A 22,233-nucleotide genomic window follows, 5' to 3' on the forward strand; every position below is an offset into this window, starting at 1 on the left:
TAATAACGGCAACTCACGGGAGCTATAAATAAACAAAACGTTAACGACTTATTCTGGTAGAATCCTCGTTACACAAATTTTAATTATTATCAATTGGCTTGTATGTTTTTTGCACTCAATTTTCTCAACAGGCATGTTTATGAAACAATGTCATGAAGGTTTATTTACACAATTTTACTAACGAATTTTCTCTGAAAAATTACTTACTTAATAAGTTGAACTAACACGATAATTAAAAGGAAATGTAAGGCCTAAACTTGTAGCCGGGTTTTTCACAACTGCCCCACATCAGAGACGGAGGTAAAACCCGATCCCTATAAAATCAATGGCAACGCAGGAGATTCCGTTGTGCAACTACCGGTACGTATCTTATCTCACCGGAAAGGTCCGTAATCCCAACACCAGCAGCAGCAGCACGAATGGCAGAATGTTGTTACTCCGCAACCCCTTGGCACCTTGTATCGCCGCAGGATGCTCGCCTGAATGATGTGTGCGTTTTTTTTCCGGGTACGTAACGTCAGACGATCGATGGATTGTGTACAGGATTGTGTAAAATGTAAAGGCACATGAGTTGAATTTCCCAGCAAACCGGCCCATCGCAAGAGCCATCCCGGATGAGTGATGAAAGTAAAGATAGTAATTTTAATCGGGTCAATATCATCGGCTTACGACGAGCCGTCCATTATCGTCGGGCGTCCAAAAGCCAACCCGGGAGCCTACACGAGACGGCAACAAATTGCAGCACTTACCATTAAGCACATGAACGTGAACCGTCATCGGGTTGGCCGTCGACGGTAGGCACGTGTACTTGCCGGAGTCGGAGGACCGGGCCCGCTGGATCAGCAGGTAGGACGTGGTGATGTCACCCTTCTCCGTGATCACCGACACGCCGCCGCGTGGCGAATCGTAGTTGATTTCCTGCAAAAATGGAAAAACGGAACAATTTCGTCAACGACGATCTCTAAGGCATCATTGCGTCGTCGAGTTGATTGGAAAAAGGATTCTTCCCCGATTCATGATTGGGAAGCGTGTAGGGCTTCCGGGAAAAATGTGTTTATTTTCCTACACCCATGGGCGATGAAATCCCTATTGTTCCCCGCTGCGTGTGTGCAACATAGTAAGCACTAGGCGTCTCAATCCCGTATACCAACGAACACAGTTTTATTTCGATCTCTAGGAAAACCCCACCGGAGGAATCCCTTTGCACAAATTCCGAGATCCCTATCGGAGGCTTGGAAGTGGCTTTAAAATTAAATCGAACGTCAGGCCACCGGGAAGACCACTCTGGTGAACCTTGAAATTAGTTCATGCGTCATCGGATTGCAACGTTCCGAAAAGGAAATTTCCTTTGTTTCCAATCGGACAGTTTTTCCCATTGGCCATAGTAAACACAATGCTTCCACAGTCTTTTTTTTCCATTCTACAAATAGAACCAAACACATCCTTTGAAGCCTTCCTAGTATCTCTGTGGATGCCAGGAATTCACCCCCCCGTCCCCCCCCTTCCACCTGTTCCGGGTGGGGGAAACAATTGGGAAATTCCATCATCGAGAAAACCTCATCAAAACCAATCGAACGTTGGTTACGGAGTGTCGGGGCATGTGCCAATCAAACTATGGGCTAAACTCATTAAGTTATTTATCTTCACTGTGGGGGGGGGTTTGTGTGTAAATGTTTTGCAGAGTGATAGAGCTAGGGAAAGATGTGGTCGTAAGATTTATTCAACGCAAAAAGGAGAAAGCGGGGGAAGTTGGGCGTTGATTTTGGCCAGCGTTAATTATTCGCTCAAACAACCAGTTTATTCGCCTACGCTGCACGCCTTCGTAGGCTTTCTCTGTTAAACACCCGATGGGTAGAAAGTAATTTGCAAACTGTTTTCCAGGGGCGATCAATCTAAAATATCCGGTCGGGTTGGAGGCGATCCACCACGAACTGATTTCCACGCGTTTAAACCGTTTCTCAAAGCGTTCGAATACAAAGAGCCGGGTGGGAAAAGCGTTTGAAAAGGTAATCAAAAATAATTGAAAGTGCTTTCGCTAGCCCACGAAGGGTACAATCGACGCCATAGTCAACCTTTTCCTCCAGCCTATTATCTATTACTCTACCGGGGAGGAGGGTAGGGAAAGGCACATGTCAACGCGGTCCAGCCAGCCGTTGGCGAAGCGGCGCCCAATACTAATGCGCGCCCATTTTCGCGTCGCGAATTGAAAGCCATGATGGTTCCCAATTAGTGAGCCGCACGTGGCGCCAGTCGGATGGGCCTAAATCATTTGAAAACCGCCTCATTTAGTCGCCATTCTTCACCGGAAATGGCGCACAGTTCGCGGGGCAGGAGGGGGGGCGGGGGAGAGTTCCCAGCGGCGGCCGGATGGACAACACGGAATTGCACTCACTATTTGGCCGGCATTAACCGGGTAATTGGTGCGAATTATGCTAACGAGTGGGAACCCATTAAATCGGGTGACCCCGTAATGGAGCCGCTTTTAAGTGTGCGAAGGATAGGAATTTATCCGCGCCAACGTCGGGGGACGGGTTACCGCTTTCGGGGTCTACGAATGGGAATGAATTATCCGGTTTGGCCAGCGTAAGAAATATTTTTCCATACTGTTAGTTTCTTTCTGTTTTGTTATTTTTTTAGCTCCTCGGTTTTCGCGCGAATCCAGCTGTTACTCTCCTTCGTTTGACCTAAGTGCACTTAGCGTTTAAATGGAAAACTCGAGTCGAAAGGTCGGTGCTAGAGGTTATTTATCTCACACCTTTCGCGACCACCCGACTAGAACAGTTACTTAAGAGTTTCTGTATTTTATCGAAATAAGAAATGATGGTTCAAAGAAGAGAATAATGTAAGGTAGAAACCCAACGTTATGGTTCATAGAAAAACCCCTTGTTGTGAACTATGAGATAGAAAGGTTCTTTCAACCTATTTGCGATCGCCCTCAAGCTTAAGTGAAGAGAGTCAGTTTCATGCTTACCTCTCCGTTGTGCGTCCACTGAATCACTGGCGGCGGCTCGGGCAGATGCTTCACTATGCAGGTAAGGTTCACCGTCGACCCAGTGTCGATGTACAAGTCCGGCCCGCCGACAACGGTCGTGATGGGTTCTACGAACGAAAGCAGAAGGTACTTTCTTTAATATGCATCCAATACGGAGAGGAACTCCAGGCGTTTAATGAAGCGCTCAGTAGCGCTTAATATAGATTCCCAGGGCGGTAGGTTTTCGACATCAGCATTAACTATTGCCGAGCTTCCTGTTTGCCCGCAACCTGGCGTTCACCCTTGAGAAAGGTACACTTTCCGATAGCATTTACTATAAATGCATGGATGCATCATCATCATCATCGTCGTCGTCGTCAACCTGACCCAAGTGCTTGGCCGGGGCCTGTTCTGCAAAGTCAGTAAATTACGGCCCTGCTCCACGCAAGACGCCGTGTTTGCTCAAACTGCATAATTTATCAATCATTACCCTCCGCTTCGGAGCTCCACCTTGGGAGTGTAGATTACATCGAGATTACGCTGAGAGGTGTTTATTAATTTCTTAAAGTACCTCACCTCAGCGTGCATGCGCTCCGTTCGGGGCTAATAATGGAAAGCTCGCTGCCAAGCACAAGCCGGGATCGGTAAGATAGTAATGCCACCCCGTTGTGCGCTGCTGATGCATCCCGGTCGGCGATTTCCCGGCGACCCGTAAATCTCTTTTCAAATCCCAATGTCCTGCTCAGCCGACCACATCCGACGAAATAATTTATGCCTCCTGCGAATGCCACCCGCCCGAAGAGGAAGGGAGGGAGAGAGTGGATGAAAACCCACCCTGAGCGCACTGATGTATGATGTTAGTTTGCTTCCCGATCCTGTGGAACACGGTAAGGCTTTGTACGATGCCGGTTGTGGTGTTTGCTGCTTGACGTCCTTCGGAGAAGATGGTGACCTACGCACATGCGGAAGCAGTTGATGCGTATCTAACACCCACTTCCCACTGAATTCCTACACCCAACCGGCACGAGGAACTTCCCCGGATGCACTTGGGAATTTCCCTCGTAATGAAATTCCGCACCGTCGGGGTGGGATTTTCCCGTGCGCGCGACCACGATGCGCCAATGATGGATGATAATGGCTTTGATTTCCACCGGGAAATCACTTGAACGCTTTTTATTAGACCACTAAACAGCCACCTTGTGGGGTATCGATCGTGCGGCGGAACGGTTGCCACGATTCCACTAACCCTAAGCTACGACCTTTGCGACGCCACCGTTGGAAAAACCATATTCCCCATTCGGGAGATAGGGTTGCGGGAAAGCGAATAAAATAGAAAACACCTTAGCGCTAGCGAACGCGCGGAAGAAGTCAATCCAATAAACTTCCTAATTGCTCCGTAAACGCTCCGCAAGGTATTTTTACCGGCGCGCTTTTCCGTCCCCCTCTCTTCTCCCCACTGCTTCTTCCAACCGATCTCCAAACCAAAACACATGCGTCAGTGTCAGGCAAAGCGCGAAGGGAAAACATAATTAGTCTGTCAATCTCCTGCAGTGGAATCTGTTCACGACGTCCCCATTAGAGGGCGGGTTTGGTTTTGCGCATTGGTGGAAGGAATTTCGTGGTGGTTTTGGGGTTTTTTTTTTGGAAAGTCCTTGAGCACATTTTTGGTTTGACGGAAAAAGATAGATTCTAAGAAAAACATCCAACCGTCTACAAAACGAGACATTTTGGCCAGCGAAAGGAACGAAAGAGAGGAAGCAAAAGTCTAATCAAAGAAAAGCTCGTGTGAAATTGGTTCTCAATTTCATTCATTCCGACGCAGGCCAGACGTTTCCCTCCCGATATCGAATTCCGAAGAATGGCTTGAGGAAAAGGGAAACGTACGGGCGTGCGAGTGTGCGTGTGTGTGTGTGGCCATTCAACCCTCACGCCCTCGCAGACACCAGCCCAAACACGCAACGAATTCTCACCCCCCACGCACACAAAGGGTGTCCGGAAACGCGACCGCAAAACCTAAACCGCTATCGGGTGTCGCGCCTGGGGAGTGCTGACAACTCCCGGACCAATAAACAACTTACCGACGACCGACAGCGTCATCGAGTAGCCGACCGGGGGCGTCGTGGAGATCTGACACTCGTACACACCGGAATCTCGCTGCTGCGGGTAGAGGACCTGAAAGTGAACGGAGAGGAGAAATGGGGGAAAAAAACCGATGAACACGAGTAGTATTGGGCCCACGAAACAAAACCAAATAAAAATCGGTGAAGGAAAATCACACACACACATATATCCCACGCCCCAAAACAACTTCCAATCCCGAGCCATCCAATCGAACCGATAAGCCATCAAGGATTGCTCCGAGAACATGATACTGTCGGGGTCTAGGACATGCCAAGTTAGGGGTGGATGTGGATGTGGAAGAAGAGACAGGAGAAGGTGGTGAATTTTTCCGAGGAAAACATCGACCGGATAATTGAGTTGCTGGTGCAGGAGGTTTCCCACAGTCACAGGCAACTTCATCCTTTCTTTACGCGGCTGGCGTGTTCTGTGAATGGTGGATGAGAGAAATTTTCCCAGGCACACACACACACACACACACACACACACACACACACACACACACACATTGACGGTCTGGGTTCGTATCTTTCAGGGATAAAACTTCACACCAGCGGGCGATAAGATTCGAAACTTATTATGTTATCGATACCGTACCGCAAACCGGACGGGGCAAAGCCGTGGGAATTGGAAGCATTTGGGCTTATGCTGGGGGGAAGATGGAAAAAGCATAACATGGGGAAACCGGTGTCTGTCGGTAGTTTGCTCTTGGTTTATCTAAACCTGCATCGGGAGTAGACGTTGGTGAATGTTTGGGGAGCAGCTACGGGAGGAACTTCTTTACCTCAAAGATGATCCGATAGACCAATCATAAATGCCTCAAACAATCCAACAAAACCATTAGGGAAAGGGAAATAAAATCCTATGAAGCCTTTTCATGCCAAAACATTTCCCCTCTGTTCCGATCTAAAGAGAATTTGATCCATTTTGAGCATTTTTGGAAAAAAATAGAAGCAACATGGAAAAATGTGTAAAATGTCTCTTTTTTTGTAATTGTTTACAAATCAAGCATTATCAAACTATTTCATAGAGCAATACAATTTTACTTATTTACAAAATACTAGTGAGGTTCATTTTCATGTATAACTTTTCTCAATTGATTAACCTATTTAATGTATTCCAAAACTGTGAACTTTCAAACAAATAGAAAGTGGCAAAAATGTTTAAATATTTTCTGCAAATATTTAATTATAAGAGGCAGGAAATGTTAATACATTTCAAATTGTGAGCAAAACTGTAAATTAAATTTAACAATGGATGCTTTCCAAATTGTTGAACATATTTGTATAGAGGAAAAAAAAATTGTTTATGTTATGTTTCGTTAACTGACTTTTTCATCGTCAAAACCATTCATTTGTAATTAACGATGGAAAAGATAAAGGCACTCATTAACCGAGATCATGCTTTGTTTGTATGTGGTAACAAGCATCAATAGCTTCCATTAAAAGGATTACTAATCAAGATATGTATACTGACCCGCCTTAACTGCTGCCCATAAATAAAAATCTCTTTCCTTTTCTTGCAACTCCAAGCGGAGTATCCGTTTCGGGTATCACATTCCAACCGTTTGAGTGAAATGATCCACATGACCATTCTAATCCATCGGCTGATCGAATTACGAAAACCCGACACTGCAATCAAACGCACCACGTCCATGATCGGGTGGATTACCAGTTAATGAAAATCTTAGCGAAACATGTGTCGTTTCTTCCGTGCGACCCCCCCGGGGGAGAGACATCTTCCGCTAAAGGCAGCGCTGGGAGTCATAATTCGATGCAGCATATTGGCGCCGGGGACAACTTTTACAGGCGAACGGCGTCGAGTAAGTTATCATGGCCCATTATCATGAATAGTAATGAACCACCCAAATGGGAGGGAGGCGGATGGAGGATGGCGTCTTGGCGGTGGAAATCAGGAAAGATGTCTGTTTGCGGCCCGCGCTTACCTTCAGCGACCAGTCGTCCAGCTGGGGATTGTGCACGCTCTGGTAGCGCTGGTCGGAGGTGTAGGTGGCCTTTCCCACCGTCAGCAGGTGCAGATCCCGGTGCCGGATCCACGAGACCTGCGAACGAGAGCGAAGGGTACGGCGGTGGTTAGGCTTAATTAAATCAAGGCCCGACAGAGGCCCAACGGAGCACCGGAAGAGCCGAGCTTACCGTGCGGTTGCCGAGATTTCGCACGCGACAGTTCAGGTAGGCCGTGTTGCCGACGAGCGCCGTGACGTTGCGCGAGGCCGAGATGTCGAAGTACGGGCCCCGGTCGAGCGGGTTTTTCGCCACGTCGTCGGCCTCCAGCTCCGCCTCGTCGAAGGACGACGTCTGGAAGTAGTGTCTCGGTGGTGTGTACGTGTGCGGTTCGTCGATGTCAACCGATTGCGAGCGCGAGAAATGACCTGGCAAGGGAGAGATAGTGAGCGGGGCGGACGAGAGAACCAACAAAGGATTAACTAAAGGCAAATGCTAGAGCTTCAAAATCGTAGTCTACGAAAGGAAGAAAAGTTTCCGAGCAATTTTCAGATACTTGGAAGGTAATTATCGATGTTAATTAAATCTTAGAACTGGAATGAGATTTTTTTTTTGCATAGTAATTTTCTTATTAAGATCAAACCATATTTTCACGTCTTATTTATCAAATGTTATCAACTTAAAAAGAAAGAGTGGTTTTATTGAAACGAAAAAACATCTAACTGTTATTTTTCTCCATCAATTTCAAAGAACTGTCACAAATACAAGAAAAAGTATAAACAAACTCCCGTTGCAACAGAAAAAGATTATGTTAATTATAATTAAACCTAAGCAAAACAGTTATTTCATTACGAAGAAAGCGATGTTTAGAGCAAAACGATACTAGAAGATAAATATCTGTTCAAATTATAGATAATATTTAAATTAATCTAGATACTATACACAGAATATCTATAAAAACAAAGCTTGTTGTAAGCTTCCAGATGAACGATTTAAAAATTCTGGTGTTAAGAGGAAAATGATACTAAAAAATAAATATCTGTTCAAATTATAGATAAAATTTCAATTAATCAAGGTAAAATCTATAAAAACAAAACTTGTTATGAACACTTCCAGTCAAACGATTTAAAAATTCTGAGGTGATATTATTAGGGTGATGTTTAACATGAAAAAACTCCTGTAGTTACATGTTTTAATAATTAATATAATTTAAAACAGGTAGTTAAGCATCATGTAACAATAACATCTTATTTCCACTTACCGTAGCTGATGTTGAGGAGAATCATCACAACCGCAATTTGCTTCATAGTTCTCAGATGTATAACCGACCCATATTCTGCCGAAAAGAAAAGAGAGAGAGAAAAGTAAACAACCAAGCCATTTAGGAAAGGTGTACAAAGTCGTTTACATCCAGATGTCAGACCAGACCGCAAACAACAAACCGAACGAATAAACAAGAGTAGAGAAATTTAAAGCGGTTCCCGTGCCCGCCGGAAAACAGAACAATAAACCCTCCCCGCTTCCAGGGGGAAAGCTGTGAGGGGAGTGAAGCTTGGGAAAATGTAACACACACCCTCAAACTTGGAACGCGTTTTCACTGGTTGAGGTAAACTTTTTTTGTTCTTTTGCAGCGTTCGTTTCCACCGCCTCATTAACAACAACAACATTCGCGCGAAGGACTGCAACTGGCTGGTTTTGCAGCTTTTCTTCTGCTTCAGCTCCGAGAGACACACACACACAAACCTCTAATTTATCGCTTGCCGTTCCGTTGAAATACGGTTCAAATGAGCACATTTTTCTTCCGACTCGCTCAACACTTCCGTTCCTACCTTCACCAGGCGTGAAGTGTCAAGGTGAAACCTACCGCTGGGAAAATGCGCTCCGAAAGCCCGAGGGAAAAACCAACAAAAGCCCATCAAAGCCTTACTAAAACTGGAGGAAAACGGGGTGGTCGTATGAGTGTGTGCTGGAAGAACATTCAAACAATAAAAATAACAGCAAGGTTGAAGCGGAAATGTCCCACCTTCCGGAAGCCCCAGGAAGGATCCCATTCGAAGGCGGAAGGCGTCCCACATCGACACGGTCCAACGGAAAAACGGCGCGCAACCAATGCAGGAAAATAAAAGCAAAATAAAAAGGCCACGAAAGAAAATGCGGGCCCGGCTTACCGTTTTGCAATATTTATAAGACGCCCCACCGATTTACACCTGCGACATCGAAACCGGTCCCTAACAAGACAAGATGGCGGCCCGGCAACGCACCTGCACCTTGCGCCAACCACGTCAAAACCTTTACCGAAACGGTGGCTAACAGGTTTCCCCACCCACCCCGCCCATTGTGTCCTTTACCATTGTGTTTTCCCCCTCGACACCGGGTGACAGAAGTGAGAAAACACTGGAAAACGGGAGTTCCCGGGGCGCTGGCTTTAGCTTCGAGGTGTGATGTTTTCGCCATCACAAAGGAATTGGCCTGGAATGCTTTCCTTCGAGCGCGCTCGCACCCGATGCGTGTGTTTTCATCGCGAACGACATTGCGCTGTTTCTTGGAGAGTGTTTTTCTTCCATTTCGAATCTACATCTGCAGTTTCCTCCTCAACGCGAACGCCCTCCAGTGAGTGGCTTATCGCCGCGGCTTTTGGCAGGAATTTGGTGCTCGTACCCTACCCGTTATGGCGCATATCTTTCGCGAATTTTCCTCCCACCTTTTGCTGGTATTAACATCGGAGTTGGTGCGGGAATGGAAATTGTTTCAACTGTGTTTTTGGTTCGTGTGCTTCCCGGGAGCTGGAATGCTCGAACGCAACCACCATTCGTTCCGACTGACAGATGGAAGAGCAAACAAACTCCTGGCCACTGCCACTTGAAATAGAAGCTGCGAAACGACGCGTCCGGGGGGGAAGGGGAGACGATGGGCAATTCGCAATGCAGGCGGCTGAAGAATGTGACGTTCGCTGAGTTAACCGGTCGCCACAGTTTTTATTTTTGCCTGTTTTCATTTGATAATTCTTGCAAAGTTCTTTCACCAACTGGCTCGTTGCTTTTTCCTTTCATAACATGCATTCTCGGCTGTGTTGTTCTCTCTTCGCCCGCATTTTCTCGGCCCCGCCCCGGGAACGAAACTTTCCAATGAAACATTTGTGTGAAAACAAAACAGACATCTTGTGGAAAGTGTGTGTGCTTTTTGTTTCTTCGAGTGGATATTCCTTGTCGGTTGTTTTATTATCTTTGGAAGCTGCGCTTTTGTGTTTTCTTTCCTTTCCTTCTCTCTCTCTCTCTCTTCACTTACCATCATTCAAATGCCCCCACGCGAACGGCATAGCTCAGCGAAACTTATCACAAAAGAATGTGCTGGCTGTGCGAGCATTTTCATTACGTTTCGTTTTTGGCACCGGTTTCCAGTATGCAATCGTAACTCGCCACTCGGAAAAGTTTGGGGCCACAAAACTTGCCTGTAGTTATTTCAATTTTGATCTGTGTGCCAGCCGAGGCTTGTGTGTGGGTGTGTGTGAGTGCTGGGTGCGAGTGGTGAGGAGGGATGCTATGAAATTGGATTTCAATAAATCTTGAAAGTTTATTAACAGCATTGCACCGATAAAAGGGGCACATAAAATGGGCCCGTCTGGTTGAACCATCGGCCCGGAACGAGATGAAGCAACTTATCTCCGGAGGGGGGGCAGCACCGAAATGGGGAGCTGAAATTGAATTCCGTCCAATTGCACATCCCGACACACACACACCCATCCATATTGGAGCAATCTCTCTGGATAATTATCTCTCCATCGATTGAAACGTTGCAGCCCGAGCCAGAGACGAAAATTGTACAACTGGGAATAAAAGCACCTCCCAGCATCAGCATCCTTTCCAAGGCTGATAAAATCTGACACTTGCATTCCTCCTTTCGATCGTCGGCTAACCAGTTTCGATGCTGGAGCAACGTTCTAATGAAATTGTAACTTTATTTAAGACTGTTGCACAAAGTTTGCTCGTTTTGGGGCTGAAGTTACTTGTGTGTTCTCCCGTCTTATCTTTCCACAGCTTGGCAAAAAGGTTCTGCAGCAATTGGATTGTGGGTTTCACCCTAAAGGGTGTTGGTTTACGACACAAATTTGCATGTAAAATGGCACAACTTTCGTCTTGTACATATTGAAACGGTTATAAAGGAAAGGTTTTATTTTCCTTTATCAAAAACGGGTCTCCTTACGGGAAGGGAATAAATCAAAATTAAATTTTTCCTTACCCGAACCATGTCGTTGCAGTGTGTTAGTGGAAGTATCCATCAGCATTATGCCACAACTTTTCATTATACAAATCATTTTCCCTTCAATGGAAAAGCGCCCACCCGAGATGTCAGGTGATTCATCCGCACAAACACACCTTCCCAATTTCTTTGCCAACCGATCAATCTCACCCGCATCTAAACAACAAAACTCCTCCAAAATGCCAATCCACACACACACCTTTTGCACGCTACATCCGCCATAAAAATTCGAAATAAATCCACGCATCACCCCGAAAAGCTGGTGGAAAATAAATGAGTTAACTTTTTGCCCCACTCATCCTCGGGAGGTGGACCGTTCTTGGGAGGGGAGAAAACAAAAAGTTGTTTTGCCCCGAATTTCCCCCGAGAGTGCTAGAACTACCCAGGGGGGAGGGGGGAACAAACCCGAGCTTTCCGGAAGAAGGTAAAGCCAAACAAACAAAAAACGAAACAAATCCATTACGTAATCGATCAGTGCGAACATATTCGCACAAATTTGCACCGAGTTTCCCGCTCTACTGTCGGCGGGGACGGGGAAGGGGGAGGTAAATTTCTCGCGAGCCCCATTCCAGAGACACCACGGGAGACCACCCCAGAGCCGGGTTGGCAAAAAGGCATCGGAATCGTCAGGCCCTCTTCTTTTGCCTTCCGCCGATGATTAATGGCGCCTGGCATCGGGTTATTTTATTTAGTTTTCCCTTTTGCTAACCTCCTCTCGACTTTTTTTTGCTGATCCTTTTCATTGCCGGCAACCCTCACTTTTCGCCGCGCGTGCTGGTGGCGTGAAAAAGTGAATTACGCTAACGCCATGCTGCCGCACATCCGCCGCCATGCACAAGTTCATTGATTTCCTTTCGCTAGGATTGATGGTGAGTGGAAAAAAAACAGAACGGAGAAAAAACAACCCCGGGAAAAGTGGAGCAATGGAGCAAAGCTTCGAAAACCTTTGGGGGGGTAAGTTTTTCGCCAGTACAGCACGAAACCGGGGCCGGGAAAAGTTTTTCCCGCATCCGAGATGGCGAGGCAAAAACTAAATCAAACATGGGGGCTTGTAAAAAAAAAGAGTGACGAATAAATAAAAGAGTCACACACACACACGCGCGCGCACACACCGATCATCATCATCATCATCAGCATCACGTTGAATTGATGTCTGCAGTTGGCATCGAATGGATTGTGTGTTTTCGATTCGATTAAAAGAAATCCGCTTTTCCTGGCTTCATAGCGTTCCGCGTGGCTTATAAGCGAACCCGACGTTGCCGTTGCGAAGGGAAATTTCTGCATATATGTACATAAACCCCTATCAACGTTTTCACGTGCCCGTTCCATCTGTGGTGAGGCAACAACCACCATGAAACCGTGGACGGGGAACACGCGAGGGTTGTATTAAATTGCTACTTTATGCGGATCGCAAAACGGGCCAAACTTCGGACCAAACCGAACCCCCCGGGGGGTCATCAAGCAGCGCGCTTTCAGATTGTGCGTCGTTGAGCACACATCCCGTGCAGCACACGTTTACTTTTGTTCCGGAACTTCCGCTCGCACGGTGGAATTTAAGATTTATCCTCAATTTATGAAACCACACGAGAAATATTGTTCCACGTGATTCCAGGTGCAGTAGAATTTTATCAATATAAAGAGGGAAGCTATGTGGCTGCCGTTCGTTTGTAATAACCGTTCCCGGTGGACCAACGCGGATTTCCGGAAGCTTTCGGCAGGAAATTTCGTCCGGAAGTTGGGCGGAAAGTCGACCCACACAAGAACATCAAAGTGGATGTTTGTTTGGAAGTTTCCTCCAAAATTGATACTGTTGTGCAGCAAACAGGTGGAAAAGCAGCAACCTTTCCGAGGCCCGTGTGGACCCGTGATCAATTTTCCAAAACTGCGATGTACATGTACAAGATTTTCCACTCATACTCACTCTCACACGCATGGTTGTTTAGGGGGAAGACCCATGGAAAGGTGGTTCCTTAAAAACTTTCCAGTACTGCTGGAATGCAAAGATTTTTCCGTTACACTTCTTGTTGTGGTGGTGGGATATCTGGTTCCCAGATTTCTACCTTCCGGCCACCACGACCACGAAGTTGACGTCGACCGCGGCTGGCACATCCATTAAGTGAGATGCTTAACTTTTTTCATATCCCGGACTGGCACGTAAATCATGTTCCGGGGAATCAGCCTCGGGGTAGCGATTTTCCTCGCACGCGTATCCTGCAAACAATTTCGGAAAATTCCACGCGCTGAAAAGTAAAATCCACATGACGCGATGGGGAAAAAATAATAAACAAACAAAGCGTCCCGGAACACTCGCTCGTTACACACCTTGCGCTAATGCGTGGAATGTTTGGTTTTTCCCAGCGCCGACGGCGGGTGGGTTGAAAAACACCAACAGATCCTTCACACATCCTACGACATCGTTAAGGAAACGTTGTGTATGTGGTTCATTTGCGAAACCCGCCTCCGGCGGCGGTTTGGTTAAGTCGTATAAATGAATTATGTTGCGCCTCCGCCTGCGGTCACGAGGATCAATCGAACGGTTCTGCCTGTATTGATCCATTTTGCGCGGGGTAAGGAAATACCCGCAGGCCACCGCAGGCATGAGGCAGTTTATCTCATCCTATTTACCTCCCTTCCACCCTTTCTCAATCGATAAGAGGGCTTAAATCACCCTTTACAGCGACTGTTTTCGATCGTTTCGGGAACGTTTCCGGAACCTAACATTCCGGTTGAAAATGAGCCACCTTCAAAGGCATGATGAGTATTTTTCTGGTTTATTGTGAAAGATAAGAATAGCTACAAAAAACCTCTTGTTTTTTTGTCCAGTTGAGATGACAACAACTTTGAAAACACAAAATGGTTGTGTAATAAAAAAGGAGATGGTTTTTATGCTCGCGTTGAGGAAGTTCTTTTACGTTCCACTGGGTCACACGTGCTAAATGTATCGATAACAAAGCGTCATGGCGTGGAAGGAAACCATTTATCAACCCGGACCAACGCGTGACACGGCCCACAAATTATACAACGAAAAAACAGTCACCCCGGGAACACTTTTTGAAGCAAGAAAAGAAAAGTTTACAAGAAGAGAAAAAAGACAAGAGTAAATTGTTTTGTAAATTGTAAACTTTGGATGTTTAACAGATATCACCCAATTGTGTTTTATTTTTTAATTTTTATTCAACATAAAAACCCGCCCAGCTGGACTTGACCAACCTCAAGCTCAACCGGTTTACGATGGATTTTACAACCATTTTTCTCTTCACGTCTTCTCTCCCGCTTGACGCTTTGAGAGCATCTATTTGCACGCGCTTTGGATTTCTTTTCTTCCTGACCACCATGGAGAAGTTTTAGGTCGTGCAAAAATAAACTGCCCCACTAGAGCAAAAACCCACAAACATGGCACACGGCTTAGGGCGCTGTGGGCGAAGCTTTACGAGCCCATGATAAATGTTCTGGTGGTGGATTTTGACCTTCACAAGATTTACAACCAAACCAAACCCGGGCCGGTTGCGTCTGCTCCGGTTCTGGCCCTCGTCAAGATTTATGTAACATCTCGTGCGGGAGGAGGGAAAAATGATGGCAAACGGGAACGAAACGGTCACCAGGCACAAGTCGGGGCGACATGGTACAGGCTCGCGGGGACACCTTCGTCCTCGGGAGATGAAAAAGGAAGCGCCCGCGTACCGAACCGGAGCCAATGTCAAATGAGATTACATTTCGCTCAATTTAGGATTTTCCCTCAATCGTCCCCGGGCCGCTGGCCGTTACGGGCGTGGGGGAGGGGGCGGAGTAAATGTCCTTCACGAGACAAACCAGTTTTATTTGTTCAATGTAATTACGGGGGGTGACCGTTTTCATCGCTCCTAGAAAGGAGCCCGAACATTCCAACCAAGGCACTCTATTTTAGGTTATTCCTTTTTCTCCCTTTTTTCCCCCGAACCGAGATATATTTTGTGGGCGAAAGTTACAGCATCGACAGAAAACTAGCCGGCGTCTTTCGACCCGTTTAAGGTCACTGCCGACAGTTGTCTCAAGTGCTCGTAACCGCTATTATTTCCTTTCCTTCTTTCATTCTATGGCCCAAAATAAATGATCGGTCATTCAAAGTTTCCGTAAAGGCAACGGACTCGAGTTCAACTTTAGCGTCTGAAAATTAGAAGAATTAGGAAATGAAAGCTTTAAACTAGCTTGCCTTCGTCAAACACAGCGTTGAACAGTGCGCCCTCATTGTGGAAAAATTCTTCTTCCGCTGTGCGATAATTTAGAAATTCAACACGCCCCTCTGAGTGGAAAGCGTCGGCCAAAGGAAGCAAGCCACAATTATTTCTCGCAAATTCCAGCACCGCACCATCGTCGGGCGCGGCGAACGTTTCAATCGACAGGCAGCTCCGGGGAAAAGCGTAAAATGTTTTGCAATGAGACGGAAATTCCGGTCGAAGAAAAAATCATCGCGCTTCTTGGAACGGGGCGTAGAAGAATCAAGAATCGAAAACGATCCGCACGGAGCGGACGACAAACGGATGCAGACGGGGAGGCTTAGGACGGCGTGGCGGCCAGGGGATACTTCCGGTGCCGTGGGCCGAAACGGAAATCTGATTAAAATGGAACATTTTAACTGTGACTACGCAACGGCAACCGAAAGGGAGTATGAACTACAATCCGGTATTTTTCCCTCACCCCATCATCGCATCCGGCTCGAGCCATCGGAAGCGGAGCTGGTCAGTGAGCTGAATGTTGATGAGGTAACAACTACAAAGAAGAGAAAAAAGGCTAGGTGCAAAGGAGAACCTAGGGGTTCACACAATCCGGGAGCTGAAGATGCACAAGAAAAAACCCTGGACCGAACCTAATGAAGTCAATTGATCTGGCCTAATGGCGAGAGCTGTGAAAACATCCCACCGCGTGACGCTGCCGTTAAGCTTATTAAGTGTGATACACTTTTAGCAAAAGAGACTTACTCGCCTCGCACCGAACTAAAGAAAGAAAAAAAACCGGGCACAAAAGAGTCCGCTTTCTAATGGAAAAGATTAAAGGCACAGGAAGGAACTGGAGGCTTACACCGAAATCCCCTTAGATCGGCTGGTAGCGTGCGGTCGAGGACGAGTTCCCGAGCGAGCGAGAGACGGTAATAAAAAGCACATAAAAGATCCCCTCGAAATAGCACACACACAAACCGAAAACCAAGGGAACATTAATTTAAATTCAAGCATCGCTAATAATGTTCGCCGAGCTTTTTCCGTTCGAGCGGCCATTAATTTTTCATCAGCGCCAGCGCCGGCCAGCGTCTCACACCACCAAATGTGCAACACAATGAAGTTGTGCCCCAAAACGAACTAAGCGAACAACCCGGGCACAAGAGTCCAGACTCTACTCGGGGAGGTTTTAGCATAAACCTTCTCGAGTCCGCTTCTGAACACGTAAGATGGATTAATGCGTGTATATATATATATATATACATACACATATACCCCGGTACGGTTCGAGCAAATGCAAATAAAGGTTCGGTCTAGAGTTCGGCCGGTTCGAACCGAAGGCCGTGCTAGCGAACCAGCACAAGAGTGAAACCAGCGTGGCGCCCCTTTTATTTTTCGCTTTGATTTGCCCGTTTCTGCTTTTCCATCAAAATTTAATCCGAACCTTCAGAACCCAATTTTGGTGAACGAAATATGTACGGCTATCCTCGACACGTGTTGGACACTGTAGGGAAAGTCAATACGGTGAACATAGTGAGCAACAAGATTAAACCGAAAGCTTTCTAGTTTCGGTGGAAAACCGATTTGGAAATTTAACTGAGAAATATTACTTAATATTTTTAAATCAACTTTGAGTATAATTTACAATCCAATCTGTTGCTTCCTCTGTTCACAACGAAAGAGTTTGACTAGAGTTTAATTGAAACGTCAAACCCTGCGGGGAATGTCCCGGGCCAAATCAATTATAAATCAACCCAACAAACGAGCTGGCCGCGATAAATATAACTCCTGCGCCGCTTGCGGTAATTAAATTCAACAGATAACAACCAAAATGAATGATAAATTACGCACGGCCTCGCAAAAACCCGTTTCCTGGGTTCGGGCATTAAATTAAAAACTTGTTACAAGAATGTTGATCCGGCACGTACCTTTTTAAAAAATGTTCATGTTAATCGCGGGTGTCCTCCCCGTCGTCGGGCCTCCCTCTGGGTTTGGGCGGTAAGAACGACCTAAAGGGCGATGTAGTTAATCCGTGAAACATCCATTTATCCTTCCCTTCGCACTGTTACGCTGTGGCTGCGGTTAAAACTTCGACTTCTTCGACGGCTCCTTCCTTGCCGCAGGCATTCGCCCCTTTCCAACTTAGCGCAACAGGGAAAAATGCGAAATTTTCCTCGAACCCCCGCAAGCACTTTTCGCGCGCTCGCTCGAGAACGAACCCGGTTTGACAATTTGCACCTTCGTTCGCCGAATTTCGGTGGACCTTTCACTGTTGTAGCACTTCTTGTTTTCCGGTTACTTTCCGCACACAACCCTAAAACACACGGAAACCTATTAGCGCGGAAGGAAGGAACGACCCAAGAGAAGAAAAAAAACACACCAACCCCCGGGGTCACGGTCGGCGGGAAATGGTGGAAAATGTCGATGCGAACGGTGGAGTAGCCACCGCGTTTTTTCCACCCCAATTAGTTTGATGCCGTTGCCTTTCCGGTTCCGCCCGAAGGAGTTGGGATGCTGGTCCAGCTGATGAAGCACTCTGTCGCGCCGCTCGGTGGATGCGTGTCTGTGTTGGTGAATTTTCTAACCCTTTACACTTGTTTGCCACATTTTTCCACCCTCTCCCCTTATCACCAGCACCCGATTTATCTTTTTTTCTTCCCCGGTTTGGGTTGGGTTGGAATGAAACGGTGCCTTATTTTCGGTGTCTCGTTTGTTCCGGGGTTTTTTTAATATTATTTTATTTCCAAGCGGAGATGTACTACCGCTTTCCACGAACAACGAAACGAATGGGTCCACGCGTTTTATGAAGCGGTGTATAAAATCTAATTTTGTAAATTCCCGGAGAATGAAACAGCGGAACCAACCGATGGGATGAAAATGCGCGACTACCGAGAAGCCGAGCGCCGAGAAGCGCTTTTCCTTCCGGACCAGCTTTATGACATTTTCCAACCTCCGCAGGGTTTTCCCACGGTTGTTCGCGAAACGTCACCCGTTAAACTTCCTTCCGCTTTGCCAACCCTTCACAAACCGTTACCACAAGCCATACGAGCGAGCACATCGACATACACGCACACTCAAACAGACACACAAACAACGTGGGGACTCACAGCATACGCCTAAGAAAAACTCAATCAGGATCTCGTGCCACTCCACCCACTTTGCTGGCGGCTCGATGCCAAAGAACACTTCAATTTTTGCGTACAATCTGTGCTTTAAATCACTCGATCAGCTGGGAAATCGAATTTTCCCGAGCTGCTCGTTGCCTGCACGCCCTGGCGAGGGGGGCGCGCAACAGCCCAACCGTTGGGCTCGGTGGTGGGTGGGAAACCTTCGAGGGCTCACGTAATACTTCGAGAAAACCCACCCTCCCTTTGAAGATGTTTCCCTTGACGCACTTTTTTTTTTCCTTTTCTTGAAGGTCTTCAGGCGCTCGACGAGGTCCTGAGTTGACGAGTGAACCTGATAGCGAACACCTCGAACGACACTCCGAACGAACCGCGTAGTAGCTCCGGTTGGTCGTGCGGACAGACTGACGGGCGCGTTGAAAACTCGCGGCGGCCAATGTCAAACCCCCAATTCATCGACAGTTGTCCTGGCGCTGACGAGTTCACGCCATCGGAAGCGGGACGACGCACGGCGGGTTCACCTCAACTCGCGATTTATTCACCCGGTGAGCAAGGTCAGCACCGAGTGGTGAGATGAGTCGTCTCCGGCACGCTCGGGGTGTGAGGGAAAGCCTGTCGCAATGGGCCCTTCGGTGGTGTAGGATTGGACAGGAGTTCACACTCTCTCACCGAAAGGGTAGTAAACAATCGCTGCCTTCAAATGTAGCGTCTCACCAAAACAACGTTCATCCTGGTGAAGTTCTGCATGGTGAGAAAATTGCGATATTTGGTTGCGATGCTGCGCATGTGCCATCCCGAAGAAGTGACACTTCGGACCGGGAAAGTGGTGTTCTTTTTGTGCTCGGAAAAAACACATACATTTCCCGAGCGGACGCACTCTGTCGGCAAACAAATTAACTACGCTGGTCAGTGGGACACTAGAATGAATTAAAAAGTAACACGATGCAATTCAATAACACTCAACGCTGCAATGATGATGACGATGATCATTAGAAGGGAATTGAAAATAATGCAAACTTACAGAAATATATAAAGAATTATCTGGAAGAGTATACTTAAACTAATTTTTATCAAAGGATAATATTATAAACTAATAATTCTAAAACTCCCAATATAGAGCGGCTCATTCTAAAGCAACTTTATTAATCTCTCACCAAACATCTTGATGATGTTTGGCCTGCTATTGGCCAAATTTAAGCAGATACCACCTGGGACAACCTTCCCGGACTTACGTTATCTGCTTTCACTCTATGAATTATGCAAATTAGCTGGCAAGCTTCGGCGTGAAACTAGATTAACAGCCGAAACGGTACGGTACGCCGGCCTGATCCATGTCTCCGAATGGAGATGTTGTCGCGCCCTGCGAAACACCAACGACAGAGGCCGGCTCTGTCCCAGACAAACACAAATCATAGATCGAACCAGCTTCCTGCCCCTCCGCACTCCATCGATAGCCCCCCCCCCCCCCCCCCCCCCCCAACACCTGGCGGGTACACCATCGGTGGCCAACTGGCTGTCAGCGTCGGCATCGGCAGAACATAATCATCGATGATAAACTGTGTGACATTAAATTTGAGGTTGGTTTTGATCCAATTATCGTCGCGGCCCAGCCGTCGCCGTCGGAGTCAAGGAGCAGCCGGGCCAGAACTTTCCCCCCTCCCCTCCTGAAGGTGGTTGCAGAACAAGGCAAGGTCCCTTTCGAACAAACACACCCGGGGCGGTATTTCTGATTAGGTCGTTAGGGTGGCGAACCCTACGGCAAATATCGCTCCCTCAAAACCGCAGCCTGAACTATTGTGAGGGTTGCGATCGGCTGGCGGCTCGCGGTCACCCACGCGGTCCCGGCGTGCTGTCGACAGGCGCCTGCCATTGTAGCTTGTATCGCCGGACGCACGGTTTGCTATTGATTGCGGTTGTTTTGGGGTTTGCCGACATTAATTGGGGGATTGCATATAAATCTCTCCGGTCTTCGGGTGGCGCACTGTGCAAAGACGGACGTTAACAGAGTCGTGTTCGCGGCCTGCACGGCGAGTGACTTTGAGGCCTTTTGTTGATTTTTACTTTCTATGAAAACGAGCACTCGACTTTGATTGAAGCAATCGTTGATGAAAAAATCATTGAAACTAATTAATGACTATAATATCAACACATCCATGTCCAAACCAATGGAAATTCTAGCATCACAAACCGGTTATCATTCGAATATATTGTTTGCACACTTTTTTGAACTACGAGTATTTATACACCCGATTTTGATGGATAGGAAATTATATGGTTCCCTAAATTTCTTTTTAAGTTTTTGATGACTGTTAAACATTTTAGTTTGTTTAAGATTTTACTTACTACTGCTGGGTAGAGAGTTCTGAATGGTTCTTTTATATTTCCGGGTTATCAAGTTGTTGTTTTTCAGGATTACTTGATTTAGGTTTACCAATATTGCAGCTTATGAGCACATGACGTTATTAAACGTCGCTACTATTCGAATGTTCTTATCTTACTTGATTAATGTTGTAGCGTATTTCATGTTGTGGTAAACAAACTTAATGTCTGATTTCGTTAGTTACTTCATCCGCGTAGGTATTTATTATAGTTTTAGGCTCTTTGATGATTTTATGACGTGATCAGCTTACTGCTTGAAGCTACTTTGTAAAATCCTTTAAAAAAGCTACACCTTCAACAGCTTCCAAATGAATGCAGTGAATGCTTCACTCATTATTTTTTAAGCTCAAGTTTTTCGTTTAAAATGTTTTAAACATTCCAAAGAAAAGCGAGTTCGACTCAAACACAAAACACTGTCTAGGGTAAAACAAACGAGAAAAATACGGATTGAATTAAACAAACTGTAAAATGAAAATCGTATGAGAGCGATGCGCCATAACGCTGCAGTGGTAGTCAATTAGCAGTTTTCCACAAACAAACGCCAGTCATTATGTAATGGGCGAAGCGCGAGTGCCCTCACTTGCTACTTTGCATTTGCAAAGACACAACAAAAAAGAGAGAGCAATCCACGCAGACACCGCGATTACCAGCTACATCCCATTAGCAACTGTTTACACTTGCACCACCTACTTGACGTTTGCCATTTGTTGACCGACCGGTTCCGGGCAACTAATTAGTGCCCGTACCTTCGTAAGTGGATGTTAATTTATGTTGCTATTGGAACAAATCCGGGAAAATGGATGCCCTTCTACCTCGCGTTGGCCGTGATTATCATTCCAGTCGGGAACGGAGCCATGTTCGGAATCCGTTTCTACGAATGCTTAAATGCAGCTCTAAAAACACCAACTGCCGTTGTCGAGTGGGAAGGCGAACGTTTGCCGATGACCATCGATCAGCTTGGGAGGAAATTAAGGGAATGGAGGGCAACACAAACACCCACCATCTACTTCCTAAGAACTCATCCAGTTTGGGCATCTAAAAGCAATACCTCATCGCTAGACACTCCCGGGTGATGGGGAGAAAAAAAAATCCCACTAGAATCACTCTGAAACGTTCGAATTAATATCCGACCGAAGTCTAATTACAATCCACCGCTTGTCGTTTCGATGGACGCCCTTTGGACGTTGAAAAAAAAGCCATTTCGGGTCGTTCTAACAAACATCCGCAGC

At 46.5% G+C, this 22,233-nt stretch overlaps 1 protein-coding gene across 1 annotated transcript; it reads right to left on the reverse strand.

Annotated features, from left to right (window-relative positions):
• Positions 1 to 274: 274 nt before the first annotated feature.
• Positions 275 to 17,539, reverse strand: LOC131262493 (zwei Ig domain protein zig-8-like). Its single transcript, XM_058264506.1, has 8 exons — positions 17,429 to 17,539; positions 8,315 to 8,389; positions 7,246 to 7,481; positions 7,035 to 7,151; positions 5,050 to 5,143; positions 2,972 to 3,099; positions 750 to 918; positions 275 to 479 (listed from the first exon to the last, which is right to left on the reverse strand). The coding sequence occupies exons 2-8, from the start codon at positions 8,358 to 8,360 to the stop codon at positions 370 to 372; spliced, it is 900 nt and encodes a 299-aa protein (XP_058120489.1). The 5' UTR covers positions 8,361 to 8,389; positions 17,429 to 17,539; the 3' UTR covers positions 275 to 369.
• Positions 17,540 to 22,233: the final 4,694 nt, after the last annotated feature.

Source organism: Anopheles coustani, chromosome 2, assembly GCF_943734705.1.
Source record: "Anopheles coustani chromosome 2, idAnoCousDA_361_x.2, whole genome shotgun sequence".
In the NCBI taxonomy this organism is placed as follows: domain Eukaryota; kingdom Metazoa; phylum Arthropoda; class Insecta; order Diptera; family Culicidae; genus Anopheles; species Anopheles coustani.